The sequence below is a fragment of the Gekko japonicus genome, unplaced genomic scaffold (genome assembly GCF_001447785.1).
Source record: "Gekko japonicus isolate JY-2015 unplaced genomic scaffold, Gekko_japonicus_V1.1 scaffold1068, whole genome shotgun sequence".
Classification (NCBI taxonomy): Eukaryota; Metazoa; Chordata; class Lepidosauria; order Squamata; family Gekkonidae; genus Gekko; species Gekko japonicus.
Window position 1 is genome coordinate 451,269 of NW_015168079.1, and position 25,874 is coordinate 477,142.

General features: G+C 49.0%; 1 protein-coding gene across 1 annotated transcript in view; it reads right to left on the reverse strand.

Annotated features, from left to right (window-relative positions):
* The window catches only part of SHANK1 (SH3 and multiple ankyrin repeat domains 1), a 79,056-nt gene extending 61,099 nt beyond the window's left edge, over nt 1–17,957 (reverse strand). The window contains exons 1-7 of the mRNA XM_015414670.1: nt 17,756–17,957; nt 10,119–10,348; nt 6,370–6,441; nt 2,983–3,118; nt 2,736–2,887; nt 1,928–2,095; nt 1,616–1,732 (exon numbers count right to left, since the gene is read on the reverse strand). Of these exons, the coding sequence (XP_015270156.1) occupies nt 1,616–1,732; nt 1,928–2,095; nt 2,736–2,887; nt 2,983–3,118; nt 6,370–6,441; nt 10,119–10,348; nt 17,756–17,957 (1,077 nt within the window). The remainder of the gene's footprint in view (nt 1–1,615; nt 1,733–1,927; nt 2,096–2,735; nt 2,888–2,982; nt 3,119–6,369; nt 6,442–10,118; nt 10,349–17,755) is intronic.
* Nucleotides 17,958–25,874: the final 7,917 nt, after the last annotated feature.

Sequence of the window (25,874 nt, forward strand, 5' to 3'; positions counted from 1 at the left end):
GGCATAATCAGATGCCAGGGGAAGCTACAGTGGGGAAAGGGAGGCTGCCGAACTGCGCATGTGTGAGCATGCGCAGTTCAGCCAGGACCCTGGGATGCGCCGGCAGAAGGACGTGCCGGCGATCCCACGGCCGGGCTTGATGCGGCCGTGCTGGAAGGTCCACCTCGGTAGGTGGTGTATTTTTGCTGCAGCTTTTCGGGCGGAAGGGCCGGATCGAGGATGGGTGCGCAACGCTTCCCAGATGTTGCGGTGGGATCGTGCCCATTTGCTGCGCCCCCGATCCGTCCCTCCCGGCCCAAAACCTTTCGTGTGACCGGGGCCATGGAACAACACTCACAGAGTAAGATCACCAAGGGGGAAGGACTAAGGGGAACACTGTCCACTTGGTGGGCTGCTCACATCTGAATGTTGTTTAGGTAGCACGAGAAGCAGGGCCAGCTCAAGTTATTTTGCCACCCCAAGTACAATGGCAGTGCACTACCCACACATCTGCTGCCCCAGTGCCAGCCTGGAGAAACCGCCAGTGGTGCCACTAGCGCATCTGGCGCTCATCTCGCCCCAAGGCAAGGAGGAGATGCCAGCTGCCTACTCCCGTGTCTCTGCCATTGTCAAAATGTGGAGCCCAAAGTGACCCTGGTGGAACGGGACAGAGCAAATCTTTGCCTGGGGGGCCAGTGGTGGCTTTCAGCAGCAACCTTCCCAAAAAAAAACCCCACAGGTTTTTTTTAATAGCTTTCATGGCTGTGGTGTATAGCTTGAAAATGTGAAAACCTGCAAATGCAAACAAAGAAATATCTTGGCTGAGAATTCTGCTGTTCAGGGGAAAGGAGCCATCCCTGTTCATCTGCCTTTTTTTTTTTTTGCTCTAATTGTCCCCCTAAAGAGCTCTAAGCTCTCTCCCTCCAATATCTTTATAAATAAATAAATAAGTCCCAAACCCTGCAGAAATTCCTACAAAAAACCCCCCACAAAGTGTTCAACCAGGATAATGCTTGTAAAACAAATATATGAACCAGATGTTGATGTTTCTGCACATGGCATTCCAATGACAGGATTCTGGATGTTCTGGCAGAACATGGCTTCTTTCTGCTCAGTGTTCATATCACAAAGGTTTAGGGTGCAGGCAGATGCGGTATCGAAAGGGAGCTCAGAGGGGATTCACAAGCTGCTGTGCCAGCCTGGCTACCACACAGCTTTGCGACTGAAATGACAGGCGCATCCACCAGCGAATCGAACGCGCGCTCAGCCATCAGCGTTGTCCTTTCCGCTATGCTTTAGGAAAGCTCTCTGCATTTTTTAAATTTTTTAAAAGCATGATATGAATATTCATACACTGATCTGTTCCATTCACCATTTTATTAGAATGGAGGGTTTCCCCCCCCCTTTAGAATGTGCAAAACTGCTCCAAGGATGGGCGGGCAGGCTGTTTCTTAGCGGTGGGGAAGGGCAACCAACCAGCAATGTGCACAGCCAACTTCTGTTTGATTCCTGCAGAAGCCGTGGGAGCTCTCAGTCCCAGAAGAGGGAAGGTATGTCTGGACTTAGAGGGGCAAAGGCGCTTCTGGATCAGCCTTGCTGCTCTAAAAAGGTTATATGCATCTTCATGCTTACCTACCTTATTGTAGAGTGCGCAGATATGTAGTGCTGTATTCCCAGATGCATTCTGTGCCCCTGGCTCAGCACCATAGAAGAGCAGGTGCTCCAAGTGTTGGGAATGTCCATGTTGGCAAGCCTGGTACAAGGAAAAACAGAATTCAGGAACTGGGGGGGGGGGAGGAATGATCAGAGGTATGTCACAGTCACCCCCCCGGTCAGTTGTAAGACTTGGAACCAATCCCGGCAGCTATTAATCCTTTTGGTTACCTAATCAAGCAGAATCTGGAATCTCGGAGGAGCCGAGGGGCCTGATTAGCAGGTAAGGCCTCACCTGGTGTATCTCCTGCCACCCGTTCTCGTCAGTAGTGCCGATATAGGCCCGATTGTAGAGCAGAAGCTCGCAGCAGCGTGGGTCCCCTCCAACCATGGCTGTGTGGTAGAGCGGAGTCAGCCCACGGCGGTCCTTGTAATTGGGGGAGCCCCCCAAATCCAAGAGTGCCTGAGGGATGCAGGCAGGAAAATATGAATGGCAAAGAAACACTTTTTCTGGGGGGTGGGGCTTAGGCAAATCAAAATTTTGTTCCCCCTCGCACCGGTGGGTCGCATCCAGACTACATGCTTCCGTGGTTGCAAAGATTTCCACCCAAGGAGAGCGATTTTCCTGCCTTCCCCCCCTAACCTGCGGCAGCCCAGAATGCCTCCTGAAATCCTGTTCCTGCATGTCCCCTCTCCCCAAAGAACAGGATTGGGTGGGACATTTCAAAAGGCTGTAAGAGGAGGAAGGTGGGAAAATCACATTCTGTAGGTGGAAACTGTTGTCCTCATGGAAAGGTCCAGGCTGGATACAAGCTAGTGTCTTATATACATGAAGTTGCACAACATTCACATGAATGATCTAGAGTTCAGTGGGACATCCTGTATCAAATTCTACACTTGATTCCACAGTGCAGATCAAAAAATATACACAGTGGGGCCAGGTACAGGAAGGCAAACTAGAAGATCTGTACTGGGTACAAATCTTGGCATAAGAAGTAGGTAGATAGGTGATGACTGACATCAATATTAGGGCTCCCTTCTCATCTGCTGCAACTTAACTCTCAGGTTTATTGTGGCATCAGAGGACTAGCAAGCAATATTACCATGAGGGCTGCATAGTGGTGTGAGCACACAGCTTTGTGCAGTGCGGTGGCTCCATCCCTTGCCCGAAAATCTATGTGGGCACCACCAAGGCACAGCAACCGAATCACATCGATCGTTCCATCCAACTGCGCTGCTAACGTCAAAGGTGTTTCTGCAGAGAGAACACAGGGGTCACTATTGTAGGGGGTTGCAAGAGTGGCAACCAAGGTTGCCCTTCCCTCACCCTTCATGCCTCCCCGTGCTTACCCCCAGTGTCAGAGTCATGATAGTTGGGGTCAAGCCCTTTATCCAGAAGCCGTGCCACTTTCTCAGCTGCTCCATGTTGGACGTACTCTAGGAACTTCTTCAGCCCCGTCTGGGGAAAGATTTGCCAGTGACAGCCATTGAGGGGCAAGCAAGGGAGGGGACAGAATACTGCGGGTTGAAAAGAGGAACACAGCAGAGCTGGACCTGGTACTTAACAGTGCTATCCTAAACAGAGTTACACCCTTCTAAGCCCAATGACTTCACTGGATTTAGAAGGGTGTAACTGTGTTTAGGATTGCACTGTAAGCCTCCCAGAACTTGTACGCATGGAGCTCCCCTGCCTGCAATGACTCCCCAGTTCATTTCAGAGGAGAAGAATCTGCATTTCAGTCAGTGTGGTATAAGGTTGGCATCCCCCTGATGGGGGTGGGTCTCCCCCTGATTTTGAGGCCCTCAAATAAGGAGCCCCGCCCCCAAAGAGCCCTGTCCTGCCTGTCATGCCCGGCAAGATGACATCACTCAGAGCTGATGTCATCATGCTGGGCACATCATGTGGGAGATGCTCTAGCATTTGGGCAAAAAACTCTATGGTGACCATAGAGTCCCCCCCCCAGATACTAGAGTGCCCTGCCTGATGTGCCCGGCGTGGTGACTTCACCTCCGGATGACTCCCGGAGAAGACTCCCGGACCAGGACTCGATCCCCCCCCCCAAAAAGCAGCCAGGTAAGACCTGAAAACCCTACTGTGGTATAGTGGTTGGAATAGGATTGCCAACGGAGCTGAAGTTCTCCTAGAATTACAGCTGATCTCCAGACTACAGAGATCAGCTCCCCTGGAGAAAATGGCAGCTTTGGAGGGTGGACCCTATGGCATCACACCCCTGCTGAGCTCTCTCCCAGGCTCCACCCCCACATCTCCAGGAATTTTCCAACCTGGAATTGGCAAACCTAGGCTTGAATGTCAGACTAGACTCAGGGAGACCAAGGTTTGAATCCCCACTCTGCTGAAGAAGCTTGTTGGGTGACTTAGGGCCCATAGCTCTCAGCCTAAACTACTACTCATGGGATAAAATGGAGGTGGCAGAGAATGCTGTCGTAAGTCAATCTGAGTCTCCATTGGGGAGAAAAGCAGGATATAAATACTTAAATAAATAAGACAAACTAAAGTAGATTCTTTCAGGATCATGGCCACAACCTGGATATAAAACTCACTGTTTGCCTTACAGCTTCTCCTCGTTTAACCTCAGAGCAAATACCATTGCACTTCCCTAATTTTTTTATTTAAAGCATGATACTTCTAGGATTCACAGGTGTGGAGCACTGGGAGTTGATTCCTCTCTAGCAATACTCTACTGTCAATAAGCAATTTAACTAGATTTTCAGCATATGCAAACTCTGGAGTGGGAGGCTGTAAACACATACATCCGAATAAAAACAAGCACTAGGACGCGTTCTAGGTGTTTAAAGAAGTGTTAAGAATCCCAGTCTTCGTTTCCTTGTCATAAAACAAAAGTTTCTTGCCCACATGTATACAGACATTAGCTGGAAAAGTTGCCAGTGCAGAATAGATTGCACTGTTATGCATTAAACTCTGCATTCAGATTGGAGTTTGTTTATGACAAGTTTAAACATGGTTAATTTCATGATCATATGAGCCCTCCTTCCTCTTCTCCCCTTTCCTTCAGAGCCCAGATTGAAGACTGGTTTCAGAAGTCTTTCAATCTAAGCATAACTTGTTTCAACATTTAAACCTATGCTTTTCCACAAACTGAAGTTTGTTTCTTGCTCACAATCTGGGATCCTAAACCTCAGTTTAACAGTGGTTTTGAATCCCATTTTGTGGGCGGGAAGCAAACTCCAGTTTGTTTGAGTACCAATTTGTTGGAGCGTCCAGATTTGAACATCACAACAAACTGTAGTTAGCTTGAAGACTTCCAAAACCAGTCTTAGCTCCATGCATGAGAGCATGGAAGTGTGCAGTAAACAAGACCATATTTGTATGGTCTTTACCAACCTCCAAGGTCAGCCTTCAGGGGGAAGCTGATTCTATAGGAACGGAACTCATAGAGCCCTGACCTGCATTCTAATCAACCTTGCCACTGACTGGAAGGACTTTGTACCAGAGACAGCAGGAAAATTCCTTATGGGTTTACAACTTCTAAGGCAAATTACACAATACATTTTTGGGGCAAGTTGGGTCTGTTGTATGGGGAGGAGGGGTTCCTTCCTCCCCCCCCATCATTTGCCCTAGCTAAAATAGCCCCGGGGGGGCTCCTCCCCATGCTGCAGTTCTAAGCCAAATTGGGTTCCTGCTAGTTTTCAAAATGATGCTCCCTGCACTGCTGTAGGGCTGGAGAGACTGAACCGAATCACCAAAAACCATATTGTGTAGTTTTGCCACTAGATAGAGGCCAGTTCAGGAGGGAAGGGAAGAAGCCTGAAAAAAACCTTCCAGAACTGCCTACAGAAATATGAAAGACTCACTGAAAACCTGAACTGCATTCAACTGAAAACTGCAATTGGCTCCTATTGTCTTTGGACTGTCTCTGTACTGAAATCCTTTGCATTGGGAAACAGAGTGAAAACTGTTGGATCCTGCATCCTGGCAACCAATCAGCACATTTTCTGTCTTATGCTCTGAGGTGAGCTGGAATCTAGGCGACAAGTTCCTAATTTCATCCCCTCCCCCCGAGGCGGAGAGCTCCTGCCCCAATTCCTAGACAGCTGAGAGGGCTCCATTTTCACATCAGCCAGATGGGCATGAGAGGGTTTCTTACAAAGAACTTCAGGACCCCCTGGAGTATCCTTACAGACACCCAGGGGTCTCTGAACCTCACATGGAGCAATGCTGTTGCTAAGCACTGAAAGGAAGCAAATTTATACACAGCCAGGGCTCTAGTCGGGGGGGAGCTCTCAGGTACGGAGCTCCGGAAGAGAACCTCTAGGGGGCGGGGCTGTCACGTGGTGAAGCCCCGCCCCCTTCTTTACCCCGCCCTCTGCTTCGATCCTCATTCCGTTTGGGAATGAGGATGAAGCAGGAGGGTAAGTAGCCGGGCCTTCTGACACACTTCCGGTGATGTCAGGGGGTGTGGCCTTCTGTCACTTCCGGTGATGTCAGGGGGTGTGGCATATGCAAATAAGTTATGCTAATGAGTTATGCTAATGAGCTCCGGCAGCTCTTTTTCTACAACAAGACCCCTGTACACAGCCATCCAGTTCACACAATTTCATTTTCATACAGAACATTTAGGGTCATAGGATTTGAATGCTGTGACTGTAAAACAACTGGGGGGGGGGGTTGAGAGCCACTTTAGACTTTCCTTAGCATACCGCTTTCTTTTTTTGTTTCATTTTTGCTGGAAGGGCTGAAAAGGTCTCTCTTCTTACCTTAGTGTGGAGTTTTGCAAGCTGTTTCTCATCCAGGTTGGTCTGTTTGTAAACTCGGGTCTTGTAGCGGAACTGGAAGAGGTGAGACAATGGGACATTGGGGAATGTTAATATGGTTGCACATGAACCCTATACTTCTCCAAAAAATTTTTTCCTGCTTCTTAACCCTAATTCCATAGTCAGACAGGGAACCTTCAGGACTCCTTCACAGAAGATGAGTTTCCTACATAAAAGTCAAATCTGTGTAGGAAACTGTGTCCATCAATAGTTTCTAGGGGGTGGCTCAAAGTGTTCCCCCTTCCCACCGATCTGTGCCTTACCCCTGTTGCCACTGCTCCTCCTGCCCTGGAGCTGGAAAAATTTACCCTTCCTATCTCTTATTTGTTGCCTTTTGTCTTAAAACACAGTATGGGAAGCTGAAGATGCCTTAAAAAGGCTTCCTGATCTCTCACAAGATTACTTCCTCTCGCAGGAGTTTGGCCACCATTTTAGTTGCCCTAGCAACAGGAAATGATGGTTAAACTCTCACGAGAAGAAGAAACTTCATGAGAGTCTGGGAACTGGCTGGCGTGTACGCTATTTTTGAGGAGGCCTGGTGGAGGGAGTGAGGAGGAAAGTCCCCTCAGGCTCCCAGGCACGGTGTGGTAGTTGTGCGTCAGGTGGGCACTGTCTGGGCAGCTAGCTGGCTGGTGAGTGGGATGGTTGTCACCACCACCCCATTTTGCTGCCTGCTTCAGATCTCCTCATTATAGAATTGTCTTTGTTTCATATAGTGAATGAACACACACAAACGTGGCAGGGAGTCACAATAAGCAGTATGTATTATATAATCAGACACAGGGCTTTTTTTGGGCAGAAATGCACAGGAAACAGGAATGGAGTTCCAACTGGCTCCTGAGTTGGCCACGCCCAGCAGGAACTCATAGGCATAATAGGCCACACCCAACAGCAGAGACTCATTAGGATTGGCTACATTAGGGGTGTATGGCCTAACATGCAAAGGAGTTCCTGCTACAAAAAAAAGCCCTGGGTTTTGACAACAAACAAGGTAAACAGAATAAAAAGCAAAAGGTCGGTGTGGCTGGATGGCCACACTTCTGGTAACATGGGGTTGCGGCTTAATATGCTAATGAGCTGTGCTGTCGGGGGTGTGGCCTAATATGCTAATGAGTTTTTCTGTTGGGTGGGACCTATTATGCTAAAGAGTTCCTGCTGGTCTTTTTGTACAAAAAAAGCCCTGATCAGACATGACAAGCTAGAGGTAGGAATCATATCCTCCAACATTTCACTGATGACAGTAAGAATACTGTTTTCTCTTTGAACGTGTCTGTTCAAAGGTGAAGAGTCAAACAACATTTTATATGGGAGATCAGTAATCAGATATCCCAGGTTTTCGTTAAGAGTAAAGAGCAGCATCAAAGCAGCAGAGAGGGGCTCTGTATCCTCACGACAACCCTGTGTGGTAGGTTAGCCTGAGAGAGACTGACTGGCTCAAGGTCACTCAGTGAGTTTCACTGGCAGAGCCGGGATTTGAGCTTGCGTCTCTCAGACCCTGGACTGACACCACACCATGCTACCTCCTACCTCTGAAGCGGCTGTATTATACCTATCTTTCTTCCCTCACTGGTAAGCGAACCTTGAGGGATATATATATTTTTTAAAATCAGGGATATGGCGTAGGGGGAAGGGTTCGTTCCTTCCCATCAGCAGTGCAGTCCCAATCGCAATTACGCATGCCCCTGCAGCGGCTTTTGGGTCTTAAAGTAAACATAGTGAGATCTAATTGCAGCTCTCCTGCATGACGTATAGTTTCATTTGCCCGAGATTCTACTCTGCCAGCTGCAGGCATTTACTCTGCAACAGCGTGCCCTGTGTGGATTTTAAAGCAAGAAGTGTATTATGAAAGGGGGGGGGGGAACAGGACAGTTGTTGTACAATATGCTGCTAATTCAAAATAAACCTCAGCAGTTGAGGAATGTGTACCATACGGTACCTTAGAGCCAAAATAGATGTGATGCTGGAGTTCACTGCAACGCCAGATGTGGAACGTGGCTCTAAAAAACGGGCCATACGATGTATGTTAACCTGGGTCAGGGCGCCAGGAAAGCATGGGGTTTAATCTACCTCTCATCTACCCTGTACATTTTTATCCCACTGTTCTCCCAAGGACCTCAGGGCAGCACACATCCCTCTCCCTCCATTGTATCCTCACAACAGCTGTATGAGGTGAATTAGGCTTCAAGAGGGTTACTGACTCAAGGTCACTTGCATATGATATATGGCAGAATGAGGCTTTGAACCCACATTTCCCAGATCTGAAATGCTATTCACCCACACCACGTCATGCTGTTTCCCGAATTGGAAACACCCCCTTCTGGGCTGCTTGCAGCCCTGATGGGAAAAGGGAAAACGAAACGGATAATTGGAGGGGGTATTTCTTATGAGGGACATAGCGTGTCGGATGGAAGAGTATTACACTTTCCCCTTTCCCAACTAGATCAGGCCCCCCCATGGCTGCTCTTGAAGATGAAATTGCACATCTGGAGGACCTGTCGTGTTGTTTGCCCCACAACATTCAGGTGTCTCGATTCTATACATATTGATTAGATGCAAGATGTATCCAGCTCCTCCGCCTCCCATCACACTGAACTGACACATCTCTGGGAGAAGAGGGCCAAAACGCAATAATGCACACATACAATTTTATTTTTAAAGATATCTCCAAAATCTCCCCCGGAGGCAAAATAGGGACAAGTGCTAGGAAGCCTGCTAAAACAGAGAGCATATATGAAACTGGTTGCCTGTGGATCCACCTAACAGCCCTTCCAAACCAGGGCCATTTAGAGCTCCCATAATAGTTCCTTGCAGCTTGTTTCATTCGAGTTCATCACCCTTCAGTCTTCACGTGCAAAAAAAATCAGTATGATGGCTGGTAGATATTGGGTATGCCAGTGATGCAGTTATCTGAAAAGTAATGGATCCAGCCAGATTTTCATTAAATCCAGCCCGATTACTTTATTACAGCCTCCATCATACATGGCTCATGCTCATGCAGGTCCCTTGATTCCCAGCATAACTTTTTTGGTGGCCAACATCCTCCCTTTTTCACCAGCAGAAAAGCTGGCTGGATCCAACCCATTGTCTGCAGTGCTGAAGGTGGGACCTTAAACCTATGATGTGCATGCTTGTCTAACTAATGTTTGTGTTCAAACAGGTTCTGCAAATTTCTGTAACGCTTCCAAAAACTGCATCACCTCTTTGACCAGAGATTACAGAGAAACAAAGGGGGGGGGGAAGACTGTTGATACCACAGGCCATGATAGTTTTATTATACTCTCTTGAAAAACTGTTGTCTCCGGACTTAAGTTGTGGGTGGTTGGACCAAAAGAAACATGTGCCATCAACAGCCATTTGAACACAATAGCCACTTGGACAACTTCACCCTTGCCTGCTCCCCTTTAATAGTAAAGTGGCACCCAGAGGATGGGTTAGATCCAGCCAGCCTTTTCTCTAAATCTTGCTCCATTTCCCTCTTTATTACAGCCCCTGTCACACTTGGCTTTAGTTCATGCAAGTTCCATGATTCCCCAGCAGAGTAATTTAAGTGGCCAAAGGGGACCCTGTCCTTCCTTTTTCGCCAGTGGAACAGCTGGCTGGATCCCGCCCAACGTCTTCCTGCCCTATAACTACAAAAGTCCTCCTTCGTCTCAGCGCTCTCCCCATGTATACTGGGGAGTCAGCGGAATTACCTCCAGATAGGGCACTCCCTTCTCGAAACTCTGTGGGTATTCGCGCAAGAGGCGTTCTTCATCCAGGAACTTGGCATCTCGCCCGTTGGTGGCTGGCTGGAAAAGCCCATAGTTCAGCACGTCCTTGAGGCTTTCGTTGAGGGTGCAGAGAATCTGTTGCTTTGCCACCCAGATGGCTGCATCGGGGTTGAAACGAAGGCATTTCTGAAAACGGGACAGGGGGTTGAGACCTAAAAGGAGGTGTCACACCAGCACAAAGAATCCTCTGCCATAAAGCAGAGGAGCCATACAGATGGCAGTGCCACCAAACCATTGGCAGTGGAAGAGTGTGGTTGGAAGATACAGACAGCCAGATACCCCAGGATGAGAGCAAAGGGTAATTTGGTCGTCTGTATGGGGATTACTGCCCTGATTCTTTTAAAAATCTACCTGGACACTGAGATTAATCCTGCCCTGTCCTTTTCAGTACTGGTATATTCCAAGTGATTTCTTTTTAGTAAGCCTGCCAGTAGATCAAAGAGTTTTTAGTTGGTGAATTACCTGCCTTTTGATCAAGTTGTCAATTAGATTTTAATAAATTTGCATAGTATTAAGACTCCCTCCTTTTCAAGAGACTGTAAAATAGTTTATGGTGTACTCAATGACACCTATTATTAAAAGAAAGGGGCATTTTAAAATGTTTTCTTTTCCGTTCCCTGTCATGGTAACACACCGGGGGGGGGGGATAGCTCTAAAGAATCAACAAGGATGCCTTTAACTCACAGCTGCAAGTGATTAATCAACTACAGACTGAGATGATTATTTTATGGATTGAACCCAGCAGCCCCGATTTTTTTTTATTCTGAATCACAGAATTCCAGGCCAAAAAAAAAAATGCATGTAACTGGTACAGAAACTGAACTATTGAGAATGTTTGTGTTCAGAAGAACTGTATCATGGTTGTAGGGATATATCTGTAGACAATTTAGGGATAGGATTGATCTTCCATGTGGCGGTGCACCCCCTCTTCATGCCCTTCAGGCATATGTACTTTTTGAATTGTCTGTCCTTCCTCCTACCATCATACAGGTATGCTGCTCCAGATGGAAACTACTGGATTTACCATCAAGCATGCTAAATGATAACTTGGATATACATTTGCAGAAGGGGTATTTGAACAGCATGATGTAGGTCACTTCTGCATGGAAGGTTTCATTGGGTCTCGGACATGGTCCGTCAGCTGTGTACAGCCCTATATCCTACTACCTTGAGGTACACAGCAGATCTAGGAAACTGGCCCTTTGTGTAGGGGCTGTGTGAAACCCACTGCGATGAGGGTGCAAATTGAAGTCCAGGTGCTTTCTGTCTTCTCAGCTGAGAGATCAAGTTTGCCCTGGGAGTGGGGAAAATCTTCCCATGTGTGTGCATGATGTCTATTACGCACAAGATATGAATGTCCAAGGTACAGAATGCGCACCTTGTGGCATCAAATACCAAAAACCTGTGTTGCTGAATAACATAAATCTGAAATGAATAGGAATGGAGTTCCCCGCCCTTGGCTGTCATTGTAGATCTCCCTGTGGAATCCGCAGTACATCTTAGCTCCATTCTAGAGCTTGGCCTTCTCTCCTTCTGACTTTTCTCGTGGCCCCTACCTCCTTCCTTCACCTCCTTCCAACTTCCAGGGTCAGAAGAGGGGTGATGGAGGGACAACCAGCTAGACACATGCTGGCAGCTCCATCCCCGTTTCCATGGACACGACAATTTGTGATCTCTAGCAACCGTTTCCATGGTTGCCCCTGCAAATAGAAAAGGGGACCCAGATGAAGGGGGAGCATCACTTTAAAAGAGCAGCAGAATGTTTGGAGTGGGTGGGTGGGTTAGGACTTGTCATCTGTAAAGGTATACAGATCAATGAACAACTTCAGGTAGTCGGTGTGTGTGTTTTTTTAAAATCCCTGTCCCTAAAATGAAAATCAGCATGATGCTCCTGGGTGGGAATTCGTATGTAGATCTGACCCTGTCAGACTAGGTCTCAACAGGAGTAAGGAGTGGTTAGCTCCATTTATAAATTTTATTGTGCCCTTTGTCCAAGGAAGTACATGGTTCTCCCCCCCCCCCCATTTCTCCCGCAATAACCTTATAAAGTAGGTTAAGGCAGCTGCCCACAGTCTCCCAATGAGCTTCATGACTGAGTGCACTAACCACTACACAATGTCATGCTATAGCTCACTCCAGAAATGAATGGTCCATGTATATTATTCCTCTGGCTTTGCCAAGTCATCACTTACTGGAAGTAGTTCAAAGAACTCGAAAACATTATTTGGTGAATCTTGGGCTGCTGGACCTTCTGGTCTCCTGTGGTAATAATCTTTGTACCCATGTGTGTGTGCGTGTGTGCGTTTCTGACAACACTTCATGCATCTCAAGAAATGAGGTCATCATTATTAGACTACTATAATATGCTCTACGTGGGGCTGCCCTCGGAGACAGTTCAGAAGCTTCATTTGGTACATGCTGCCGCCAGAGTCCTTTACTAGAACTCATCAGCATGAGCACATAAACACTGATATTTCAGCAGCGCCGGTTTCTGATTTGTTTCCAGGCTCAGTTCAAGATGCTGGTTTTGACCTTCAGCGTCTAAGTGGTTTCCAGACTACCTAGATGACAGCCCTGCAGCTCTATCAACCTCTCCAGGTTCTGAGACCCACACATGGTGCCCTCTTGGGGCAGCCTTTAAGTTGGAGCCCCCAAACTGTGGAATGCTCTAAGATCTTCCCTATAGGATTCTGGGGCAAGCTGAAGACATTCCTTATTCTGGAAGGCCTGTGAACAGTTGTGTGTGTGCGTGGAGGGGGGTGGGTTGTTCCTGTATTGCCTCTGTCTTTCTATGAATGTTGCATGCTGTTTTATTGTATCTCAAATGTTGCTGGCTTCATATTTTTAATTGTTAGCTTGGTTGAGGGTCTGGAAAGGCAGCATATATTTAAAAACGCAAGTATCTCTTGTATTGTTAGACCTGTTGGCCTCGCTTTGCCAAAAAAAAGGGTGTGTGTGTCTTCCCTCTGAATTTAGAGTCTATAATTAGGTGAGCAAGGAGATGATAGAAACTATGGATCATATAATGCTTTTTTGTCCTAAGTGGAATAAGGAAAGAGAGAGATACATCATTCCTGTTATGAGAAAAGAAAAGCTTCCCCTCCTTCCTTGGGTAGTTTCAGTGCTATTGTCTGATAACTTCCCTGACAATCAAACCACGGCTATGGTGGCTTCCTTTCTAGCTGCGGTGATTAAGAAAACAAATCTCCCTGTGTTTAATTAGTTTACTGCTAATAACTGTCGACCTTTTAAGTGTGTGTTTTTTTAAAAAAATTATTTTATTTTATCCTGTACAGTTGCTATGGCTTTTTTGCTAATGCAATAAATATTATTATTATATATTATTATATTAGGTGAGCAGGAGGGAAGGTGGCACGGCATAGCCCAATTTTGTCAGATCTTGGAAGCTAAACAGGGTCGGTACTTGGAAGGGAGACCACCAAGGAAGACTCTGCAGAGGCAGGCAATGGCACAAACCACTTCTTTTTGCTCCCTTGCCTCGAAAGCTCCTTGCTGGGGTCGCCGTAAGTTGGCTGTGCCTTGATGGCATTTGACACACACAATTAGGTAAGCACAGCATGAATCTGATCAAGTGGGCTCCGGCCGATCAAGGCTTGTTTTTTAAAAATTGTTAGCCTTTCAGTTGCCACAAGACTCTCTGCTGTTCTTGTCTTAAAAACAAGTGGGGTGCATGCAGGAGAGGGAAATCCCCTGGCCATGTATCGGGGAGGGGGTGTGTGCTTTGAAAATGAGGATAATGGAACAGAATTAAGGCAAGAGGGAGGGCTAAGAGAAAGGGAACAGGGATCAGGTGGCCAGTTAACGGTAAATAGCAATAGCAATATAAAAGTCACAAATGCTCCGTTTTTCCAGAGGCAAGATGAGCTCTGGGCTTCTCTCTGGAACAGGTGCATTTTACTTGATTGGAAACCTGCAAGATGGGGCCGATTAAAATTAAATTTTTGTATGCCACCTAAGATCATTGAAGTGTTTCAGGAACGGATGAGACTCCCAAATCACTGTGTTTTTTCCCTTCCAAAACATGCGGCATTTGAAGGTCCCATAAACACCCGCTTTCCCTGCTCAGTTGTGTGTACGGCTGCCATCCTCCAGGTGGTAGCGGGAGATCTCTTGGCAACAGAGATCAGTTCGCCTGGAAAAAATGGCCACTTTAGAAGGAGGACTGTATAGCATGATACCCTGCCCTCTCTAAACCCCACCCTCCTAGGGTTGCCAGCCCCCACCCGGAAGTGGTGTCATTGCACCGCCAATGTTGTGTGGTGACACTCTTGTTTTGGGGCAAAATTCTATGGTAAAATCAGACTCAAACCGTAGAGTTTTGCCCCCCATTGCTGCACGATGTTGGCGGTGTGATGACATCACTTCCGGGTGATGTCATTGCACCGTGGATGCAAAGAGCAGGCGGCAGAAACTCCAGTCAATCCCCCTGCTGGCAGAAAGGCAGGACCTGGCAACCCTGCACCCTGCTCAGGTTCCACCAACCCAGAGCTGGCAACCCTGGCTGTGTGTTCTGTGTGGAGAGGGAAAGGGATTCTGAACATGGCCAGAGATCCTCTTACCTTCCTCATTATCTTGATTGTTACTGCACATATTCCGGGAAGGAGACTGGCCTCACTAGCAGCCCAGTGAGCACATAAATTAAAATAATTTTAAAAATAAATCTTATATTTATATCCCACTTTTCTCCCCCGTTAGGGACCCAAAGCGGCATGCTGCATTGTTTCCCGTTTCTCCACTGTATCCTCGCAACAACAACCCTGTGGGGTAGGTTAGGCTAAGAAAGTTTTACCGCTGCCTGATTGCATTGCTTTTTACATTTTGTAATCCGCTCTGAGTGTCAGTGAGAACGGCGGGCTACAAATAAAGTCAGTAAATACCTAAATGAATAAAGTGTGACAAGCCCAAGGTCATCTGGTGAGCTTTCACGGCTCAGCAAGAATTCAAAAACCTGGTTGTCCCAGGTCCCGGTCCAACCCTATAACCACCATGTCACACTGGCTCTCATTTCCGAGGTAATGCAGAAATCATAGAGCAGTGTGGACTTTCTGGGCGGGGTTTTTTCACAACTCCTGGGGGGTTCACAACACAAAAATAGATCAAATAACCTTAGTGAGCCCCCTTAGAGGTGTTGGGAAAGGGAGGGCATACACAGATTGCCAAGACACTCGCATCAGTCCATGAAATGAGGAGCTGGCTTGTAAACGCTGACACTTCCAGGGGACTCATGGAGGATATGCCCTGGCCTGGTTGGCCCAGACTAGCCTCTTGTCAGATCTCACAAGCTAAGTAGGGTCTGCCCTGGTTAGTATTTGGATGGGAGCAGGGGTCATTTTGTAGAAAAAGAGGTGCAGGAGCTCATTAGCAGAACTCATTAGCATAACTTATTTGCATATGCCACACCCCCTGGTGTCACCGGAAGTGTGTCAGAAGGTAACACCCACTGCTCAGGCTCCACCGGACTGTTTTGGATTGCTAGCTATGGGGGGGGGGGCACAGCTCCTTGGGCTCCTCGTGGCCCGGGGCTGCTGGGAGCAGTGGGCAGGGCTTGTTGCATGTGCCCGCCCCCTGGGCTCTTGACTGCCGGAGCTCCGCTCCTGTGTGCTCCTGCAGGAAATGACCCCTGGATGGGAGCCCACCAAGGAAGTCCACGGTCGCTATGCAGAGACAGGCAATGGCAAACCACCTCTGTTCCCCTCTTGCCTTGAAAACCATATGGGCTTGCCATAAGTCAGCCATGACTTGACGGCACTTGCCACTGCCTCCATGGGCCATGTGCGCAGCCGTGCAGGGAAACTGTGGGAAGGGTGGAGAGAGAATGTGCAGTCTGCATAGGTCTGTAGCCAGTTCTTTGTATCAAAGGGTTGCTGGATGAAAGGACCGGTGCTGGTGGCGATGTTTGTGCGTGCATTGCTGAGTGTCCTGGTTTTATTGCTAATGAAGAGAGGGAAAAGGAGCAAGTTCCCTTTAGTGCTGAGCTAAGGATGAATCCAGTCCTGCATTAATTACCCCTCTAGAGACTGAGGTGGGGATGGGGTGGAGGCAGAGCCAAGAAGGGAAGCCCTGGTTTCTTTTGGCCCGTCGGAAACTGCCCTCCCCCTCATGTCTCGCTGTATTCCTGGCGCCCCATGTTGCAAAATCAAAGATCTGAAGGATGTCTGGTGCAATACACACCGCTGTCCGTTAATGTTCTTCCCTCCTAATTTAGTTCATTTGGCCAAAGGTCACAATGCTGTCTGCAGACCGCAGCATCCCTGAAGAGAACAGGGATGAATAGGAAGCCTCAGAGAAGACGAAACCCACCCAGGAAGAACCATGCAGGATCATCAGGGCTGCAGTGCCGAGTTGGATTAAGCAGACCGATCGATTAACAAGGGCCGATCATCGAAAAAGGCGCTCTGATTAATCAGGCAGTAGATTTTTTAAAAATGAGAATCATTGCACCCTGCTTCCCCCCCCCCCCAGTGGGGATCCAAAGCAGCTTATAACATTGTTCTACCCTTCTCCTCCTTAGTTTCACAACAAGAACCCTTCAAGGTCGGCTAGGTAGAGTGAAAGAGTGGCTGGTCCAAGGCCACCCCATGTGCTTCCATGGCAGAGCTGGAATTGGAATATTGGTCTTCCAAATCTTAGTCCAACACTCCACCCACTGTACCTTGCTGGTTCTCTTTTAACAGCAGGCGCTTATAAATCCATGCATGACAAGTGCCCTCTTAGAAGTAGCATCTCTCTTTCTCTCCCATAAAGGGCAAATGCCTCTTCAGGCTTCAATTGGACAAAGATATCCATGACTGGGTCTCCCAACATCTCCAGTTTTCTCAAAAAGCAATGCCTGGCTCAGGATTGTAGTGCTGGGGTGGGGTGGGGTGGGGTGTCAATCCCCCCCCCACTGTTTCCCTAGAAGAAATCAGACCCCCCCTCCCCACCCCCTGCACCTCTTTCATCTCTGGCAGGGTACAGAAACAGAGAGACCCAAGCATAGGTCTTGCTTGCCTGGTTAATTCTTCAGAGATGGTGGGGTTGGATCCAAGCGGCTTTGAAAAAGGGAGGAGAGGTCCTCTCTGACTACCCAAAAAAGCTGTGCTAGGGATCATGCAGCCTGCATGGGCAAAAGCCTTGTGTGACGTGGGCTGTAGCAAGGAGGGGAATTGGGCAAGACAGAGCCCCCAAAGCCACATGTGTGCCTCAGTTAAAAACAAAGAACAGATGCCTTTTCTTTAGAAAGATTGTTTTACTCATGTGCCATTTAAATCAATTAAAACTCACACAAATTCATTGACGATGATTTTGTTAATCGAGTGAGAACAATCCAGATGGCTCAATCAATGGAACCAACACACACACACACAAACACACAAAAGAGAAAGGGGTGGGGATTAAAAAAGAAAGAAACCTGGCATCCCTGGATCTATTCTAGGTGAATGTTCTACCCTGGTCAGACCAGGAACGCTTGCCTCCCACCTCAGCTAAACATCATGCCTATGGTGACCCTCCATGTTTTCTCGTGCCTTCCCCCCACCCTGCCCCGCCCCCCTCCTCACCGTCTGGTGCAGAAATGCCGATTCGGAAGACCATCATACTGAAGTGGGCGTCTTCAGGTACTGACATGGAGTGATTATGGCCCGGGTTAGCAGGGCTGGCCGGGGGGCTGGCCCCCTCGCGGGAGCTCTCCGAGCCCGACTCCCCCTCGGGGCACTGGGAGAGGTGCTCCTCCTCCGCACTTGATTCGGGGCTCTGGGGCATCGTCAGGGGTGCTGGGCACCATCACTGGCTACACTGTAAGGGGGGAAACAGAGAAAGAGATGGTTGGGGGGGGTGACGAGAAAAAGGTACTAGGTGTGGTTAAGCAATGGCTCCGCTCGAAACAGAAGGTATCGTTTCTTGCACATACATGCCCGTACCAAGTATGCACTCATCATGGATGTAAATACTAATAGAATAGAGTAAAGTTTATTGTATGTGGCCGTTGTGCTAATAGGGGCACACCAAAATGTCCGCCTGCGCATGCAAATTTACCTCCAAAGTGGAGAAGAACAGATCCCACCCCCCGCCATGCTATCAACTTTCTCAACACAAACCAGAAAGGCAGTGGTCTTCTACTTTTCCAGATAGGCTTGTCAAGTCTCCCCGGGGGGGCGGGGAAATCCCCGCCCCAGAGGCCCGTTCCCTGCCGGCGGTGGATTGGGCCCCGAGGGGAACCCCACCCCGGCGTGCGCGTCACCAGAAAGTGACGTTATGATGCCGGGCACGCTGGGGGCAGGGCAACGATCATCCAAGGGAAAACTCTATGGTTTTCCCTTGGATGGTCGTGGCCCTGCCCCCAGCGTGCCCGGCGTCATAACGTCACTTCCTGGTGACGTGTGTGCGGTGCACGCGCGCTCCAGCCACAGACCGGGAGTCCCCCGGTAAGGAGATTTTTCAACTTGGCAACCCTATCTCCAAACCAGGAACAGCCCCTGGTGGCAGCAAAGGCCCCACCTAGGGTTGCCAACTCCAGGATGGGGAAATTCCTGGAGATTTCAGGGTGGAGCCTGGGGATAGTGGGGTTTGGGGAGGGGAGTGCCACAGAAGCCGCCCTCCAAAGCAAACATTTTCTCCCTGTAACACAGTCACAGTTTGGAAATTCGTTGTAATTTTGGGAGGCTTCCAGGCCCTACCTGGATGTTGGCAACCCTAGACCCATTGAATGGCATGCCTACGACAGGAAATCACATGACAGGAAGAAGGGGGCAGCATCAGGATCAAACCAGTGTTGAAGTAAGCACCATAGGCAGGAGACCCAAAAATCAGGGACAGGAAACCCAGTCCAAGTGCCAAAAAGCGTACTGTGGTGAGGACCAGCATTCCCTCTCAGCTGAGTTCATGTGAGCTAACTCACAGTTTTTAAGCCTCCGGCTCACACATCTTTGTCTTCGCTCAGGAAGGATGGCTCCGGAACAAACTAATTTATGGAGTAGCCAAATTGCTCGCTCACAACTTTAATGACAGTAGCTCATAAAGTAGAATTTTTGCTCACAAGACTCCACAGCTTAGAGGAAGCATTGGTGATGACCAGGGGTCATTTTCTGTAGGAGCGCACAGAAGCGGAGCTCCGGCAGTAAAAAGCCCAGGGGGCGGGCACATGCAACAAGCCCCACCCCCTGCTCCCAGCAGCCCTCAGTCAGAGCAAGAAGCAGCCAGGTAAGTTGCAGAGCTCCCCCCAGCCTCCCAGTCCAAAACAGTCCAGTGGTACCTTTAAGACCAAGTTTTATTCAGGTACAAGCTCTCCCTCCTCTGTGAGGACAGATCTGCACGTCCCCCCCCAATAGCTAGCAATCCAAAACAGTCCACTGGAGCCTGAGCGGTGGGTGTTGCCTTCTGACACACTTCCGGTGATGTCAAGGGGTGTGGCATATGCAAACAAGTCATGCTGATGAGTTATACTAATGAGCTCCTGCACCTCTTTTTCTACAAAATGACCCCTGGGAGGACCAAGCCTCCAGGTGGGGCCTGGGGATTGCCCGGAACCACAGCTCCTCTCCAGACCACAGAGATCAGTTCCCCTGGAGAAACTGGATGCTTTGGAGGGTGGACTCTACGGCATTGTACCCCACTGAGGCCCCTGCCCTCCCCAGGCTCCCTCCCCAAATCTCCAGGAGTTTCCCAACCTGGACATAGCAACCCTACCCCTCCCCTGCCAGTGGCCAGGGGGGACTTGGCAACCCCAGGACCAAGCCAAAGGTCAATGCCGTGGAAGAATCCTCTCCACCACCGAGTGGCCTCACCTTGTGATCCTACTACTCTTCCTAGGATGTTGCAGAGACGGAACATGTGGAGGACCTACTCTCTACATGAGCACGCTAGCAGGAGATCCTTCCAAAAATTTTATGGTCGCTCATGGCTCAGCAGATGGGCTCCATCACCCACCTGAGGGCCTCCACCACGAAGACCATCACATTAAGGGTTACAGGCAAAACTAGCAAGGTCAGTCACGCTACTTTTGCTGCATACATTTGTCATCTGAGGTCACTGCATCGAAGCCATACAACCAGATTGCCGCAGGTACATTCAGTTGCCGGGGGGGGGGGGGGGTGTTACATGTTGAAATGAGCTCCCAGACTGGTCATAGAGAGTGAACCCTGTGAGGCACACGTTCTTAAATGAACAGTCACATTCACACACACATTTACACATGCCAATAACTCTATGCAAACGGATGCACAGAATTTGTCTTGGCCTGGCTGGTACCTCCAGATGGGGATGGCCTCACTTCTCCGGGCTTCCTGGTCCTCTTAATTTCTGTATTTCATTCTCATCTTCCACCTCTCATTGCCCTGTTGCCCCTCTCTGTTCCCCCTAAATGTGATTTCCCCCTTCCCTATGGGTGTAAATGCCTCATCTCTGGTCCTTATCCCCCTTCCCCACCTCTGCTGAACGATCCCTTCTGCCCTACCTCCCACCCCAGTCTCCTTCACTGACTTTTCGTGCTCCGCGTCCCAGTTTCCAGCCGGCCCCAGGGCCCAGGCAATCTGGATGCACGCGGCACACGACGTCCCAGAAAGCAGAACGGTCCTGGGACGCCTGCCCCACTTTTGGCCTATAATTAGCCCAAAAGGACACAGTTCTCCCTACATCTGACATTACCACGTCCACTTTGGCCTGATATCTCAGACGCACCTGCCCAAAGCAAAAAGAGCCACTCCTGGTGTCCAGGTGTGGACCCATTCTACAAAGATCCTGTGTGTGACACGGTGAAACTCCCAGCTTTCATCCCACCTCACTTCCTGCAATCAAAGCCATGGGCTTCTCCCCTGTCCATTCCTCTAAAGGGCCATGATTTGAAGACCACTACATTTGTGGCTAGAACGTTGGCCTGATCTGAGAGGCCCAGGCTCAAATCCCTACTTTACCATGAGACTCATTAGTGTGCGATCATCACACACACTGAATAATCCACTTTCGATCCACTTTCCAACTGGAATTTACTGTGTGAACTGGCGAGATCCAGTTGGAAAGTACATCGAAAGCGGATTGAAAGTGGATTATTTCACGTGTGTGAACACAGTCCCTCCCGCTTGTGGCCTAATCTTCTTCATCGGGTGGTTGTAAGAGCAAAACAGAGGAGGGGAGAACCACTCCTGCCGCTCTGAGCCTCTTGAATGAAGGATGGGATAAAAATATCCTGGTTAAATAAACGAAAACAGGATAAATGGGGAAGGGTTGCCAGGCGCATGACTGGAACCCCGGGAGACTTTGGGGGTGAAGGAAAGGGGGGAAAATACATTCTTGGTGTCACTTCCAGCTAAGCCCCAGAAGTGACATCACCAGCACACTAGGATTTCACTGCTCTCTTTGGTAAAATCTTATAGATCAATGAAATCCTAGAGCGCAGGTGGTATCATGTCCTGGTTTTAGGCAGGAGTGACGCTAACAGATTGACAATGTCTTCTACAACTGTTTTGCCCCCTGCCACTCATTTAAGCAGGGTTCAGGAGGCATTGGTGAGTTATCGCCCACTATGGTGGTTAAGCTGGCAACCCTAGATGTTAGAGAGCCAGGAAAAAAAACATTCTCTTGAGGAAATCAAGTGGGTGGGGCTAGTGATTCACACACGTTTTTTGTCCTGCTCTGCAGTCAACATGAATTGGCTTTTTTTGGTACCACGGACGCATGTTCAGAATCCATCTTTGGAACAGTTCAGCACGTTCAGGTGGGTCCAGCCCACTTTCCCACTCTCGCTCAGTTACCCTCCTCATTACGGGCCCTGTCCCCTTATGACTTTTTAATAAATAAATAAATATCATGTCCTGGTTTTAGGCAGAAGTGACGCTAACAGATTGACAACGTCTTCCCCAACTGTTTTGCCTGCCACTCATTTAAGCAGGGTTCAGGAGGCATTGGTGAGATATCGCCCACCATGGTAGGTAAGCTGGCAACCCTAGGTGTTAGAGAGCTAGAAAAAAAAACATTCTCTTGAGGAAATCAAGTGGGTGGGGCTAGTGATTCACACACGTTTTTTGTCCTGCTCTGCAGTCAACATGAATTGGCTTTTTTTGGTACCACGGACGCATGTTCAGAATCCATCTTTGGAACAGTTCAGCACGTTCAGGTGGGTCCAGCCCACTTTCCCACTCCTCATTACGGCCCCTGTCCCCTTATGACTTTTGCCCCTGCAGGTCCCATAACCTTTTTGGTGATCAAAGGCGGCCCACTCCTTCCAGGGGAAAAGCTGCTTGGATCCAACCCCTGTGCCCGTTTCTGGTACAATATACCATGCGAAGCGGATCGGAAGTGGGTTGAATCAGATATGCTGACACGCCGTAAGCACATGGCTTCTGATTCATGTACAAGACTCACTCAACTGTGCAAATTCAGTGTCTCCTATGAACCACAACGGTTTGAACTTCCATGGATGTTTACAGCTTGATACTGTAAATACTCCCGACAGAAATGAGTAACAGTCGTGTTTAGACCATTTAACACAAGAGCTAACAACACCGAGTAACACCTCAACTGTTACAATGATTCTAAAACTTCATCACATGGAGGAAACCAGACGTGAGACACAAAGCCTTGGCACAGAGATAAGCCGTCCCTTTCTGTTGTACGCAGTCAGAGAACTGGCAATTTCTGCTTCCCCAGAAAACAAGTCTTTGCCTATCCGAAACAGAAAACAATGATTTTGCACTCTATCTGCAAATGGGGAACAGGGCTGTGTCTCCAGCCAACCTGTCCAAGTGACTGGTTGAAGGTGGCAGAGTACGGTTGCCAAGTCAGGTGTTGCGCCGCACGCACGTCACCCGGAAGTGACGTGACGACCCCGCCCCCAGCGTGCCCGGCGTGGTCGCATCACTTCCGGGTGACGCGCACGTCGGGGTGGGGCTCCCCCCGGGGCCCGATCCGCCGGCAGCCCCGGGGGGACTTGGCAAGCCTATGGCAGAGTGAGGAGGCTGCTGATGCTCAATGGGGGCTCAGGTGGCTCCCAGCAACCAGTGGCAAGGGACTAGACGGGCACCATCTTTTCCTGGGCTTATGCCGCATTGCCATAAGGACTTGGCTTGGACCTAGTGGCATAGGCCCAGGAGGTGATGGATGCTTGGGAGGGTGACCAAACACCTTGAACCGGCCCTGACTTGGAATAAAGAGTGACAGATGACCTGTCCACATGTTGACTGACTGAATGGGAGCAACAGTCATGAGCACACTAGCCCTATCCTCCACCTCTGTGAGGTCACCTGTATGGTACGAATACACAGAGGAAGTGCCTGTTTGTATGCCCCTTCCCTATGATCAGCCATGTTTGGAAAGCAGCACTATTGATCACAGAGGGGGAATGTATGCAGACGCTTCTTCCGCATACTTACAACATGCAGAGGACTCGGTGATCATGCAGAGGGGAGGGGAGGCAGTGCACTTGTGCCCGCCCGCCCTCTCCTCGCTGTCACTCAGTGTGTGGATGGGTCTGTTGGCAGCTACAAGCACAGACAGCTTAGAGTGGGGAATGGATAAACATATGGAGCAGAGTTCCATCTGTGGCTATTAGCCACAATGTATAGATGTAACACTCTATCTGGGGCAGTGATGCTCTGTAGTCTTGGTGCTTGGGGGGCCAACAGTGGGAGGGCTTCTGGAGTTCTGGCCCCATTGGTGGACCAGTTTGGTGTAGTGCTTAGGTGCGCGGACTCTAATCTGGGAGAAATGGGTTTGATTCCCCACTCCTCCACTTGAACCTGGCTGGATGACATTGGGCAAGCTGTAGTTCTGATAAGAGCTGTCCCTGAAAAACAGCAGTTTCTGTCAGAGCTCTCTCAGCCCCACCTACCTCACAAGGTGTCTGTTGTGGGGAGGGGAAGGGAAAGGAGTTTGTAAGCCACTCTGAGACTCCTTCGGGTAGTGAAGGGCAGGGTATAAATCCAATCTCTCCTCCTTCTCTCTCTCTCCTCCTGATGGCACCTGGGTTTTGGCCACTGTATGGCACTGAGTGTTGGAGTGGATGGGCCATTGGCCTGATCCAACATGGCTTCTGTTATGTTCTCATGGTTTGCTCGGCAGGGTGCAAACTTTAGTTGGTCATTTTGGATGTAATGACTGCGGTTTGCAGTGTATCTGGAAACAGCTAATCATCTGGCTGTGCATAAAGGCGAGGGGGGGGGCAGTATGCACAAGCCTGACAGTCCCCCAGGTTTGTTCATGTACTGGCAAAACACGGTTCAGTTATCACAGCAAATCATGGTTAAGGAAACCATGGTTTGAGACAAAAAGGTTTATAATCAGCTTGCCAAGCAGAAGTCACTGCGGATGGTTTGGTTGAAGGTAACTGCAATTGCGGCTCTCTCCGAGCTGTGCATGAGCATCAGTGTTCTAAATTGTGGCTGGTTCGAACCATGGCTTTTGTGATGTCTGAACCAAGCCAGACCAACATCACAGAATTGTCCTTTGGAATGGACTAAGAAGCTAACTAGCTCAGGATATAGGCTTGCCAGACTCCCAGTAGGGGCAGGGCTTCCCCGGATTTTGGGAGCTCCAATCTGCCGCTGGGGGAAGCCCTTCCCCTGAACAGCCCCCCTCCCATGGCGACATTGTCAGCACAATGACGTAACTCCAAAGTGACGTCATCACACCAGGCACCTTATGCAGAGACGCACTAGCATTTTGGCCGAAACTCTATGGTTACCATAAAGTTTTTGGCCAAAATGCTAGAGCGTTGACACGTGACATGCCTGGCGTGATGACGTCACTTCCGAGTTATGTCATTGTGGCGTGCATGCAAAAAGCACACATGCAAGAAGATCCCAGGACGGACCCAGGTAAGACCTGGCAACCCTATCAGGATATTGGGCTGTGTGTGTTGGGATTCTGGGGAAGCCATGAAATCTCAGAATGGCACAGTGGTTAGAATGTGGGCGGGGAAGGGAGAGTGTTGGGTTCAGCCTTGAGGTCCACTAGCGACTCATTTACTTCCAGCCTGATCGACCATGCAGGACTGTTGTGCAAATAAAACAGAAGAGGGAACTTCTGCTACTCTAAATTCCTTGGAGGAAGGGTGGGGAGAAAAGTAGACAGAACGTGTAAGAGGCCACAAGAATTAAGCTTCCTAAGAAACCCAGCTCTCTCTTTTTCTTTTTGAGAGGAAGCTCTTACCCCTTCTGGCTGCACTTCACTGCCCAGAATAGCTCCCAGACCCTCCTCATGACTAGAAGCAGCAGAATTAAATCCACAACATGCTAAAAAGTGCGGAATCAATTATGCAAAATGACAGCCATCGTGTCAATTTGCATAATTTATACCAGCTGCAAAAACTCCAGCTTTCGATATGGAATTTTGGTTACCTTGGTGCAGAATTTTCTTTTGTTTTAAGTAGGGAATACACAAAGCTCAAAGTGATGCTGACAGATACTGGTCCGAGGTTTTAGCATGCAACGTGAGATGTGCATGCAGCTGCACAAAAAGCAGCCAAAGAACACTTCAAGAACAAATCAGGCATTATCCTCGGAAATGCACAGATCCGAGCTTCCTTTCCCTAGAAGAAGGGGAACGTCAGGGTGGTGGGCATTTGTGAGGATGGACAGGCGGAGAGGAGGGAGGCATCTTTGGCTTCTCCCCTCCCAATAGGGTTGCCAGTCTCCAGGTGGGGGCTGGAGTTCTCCTGCAATTACTACTGAACTCCAGACTATAGATCAG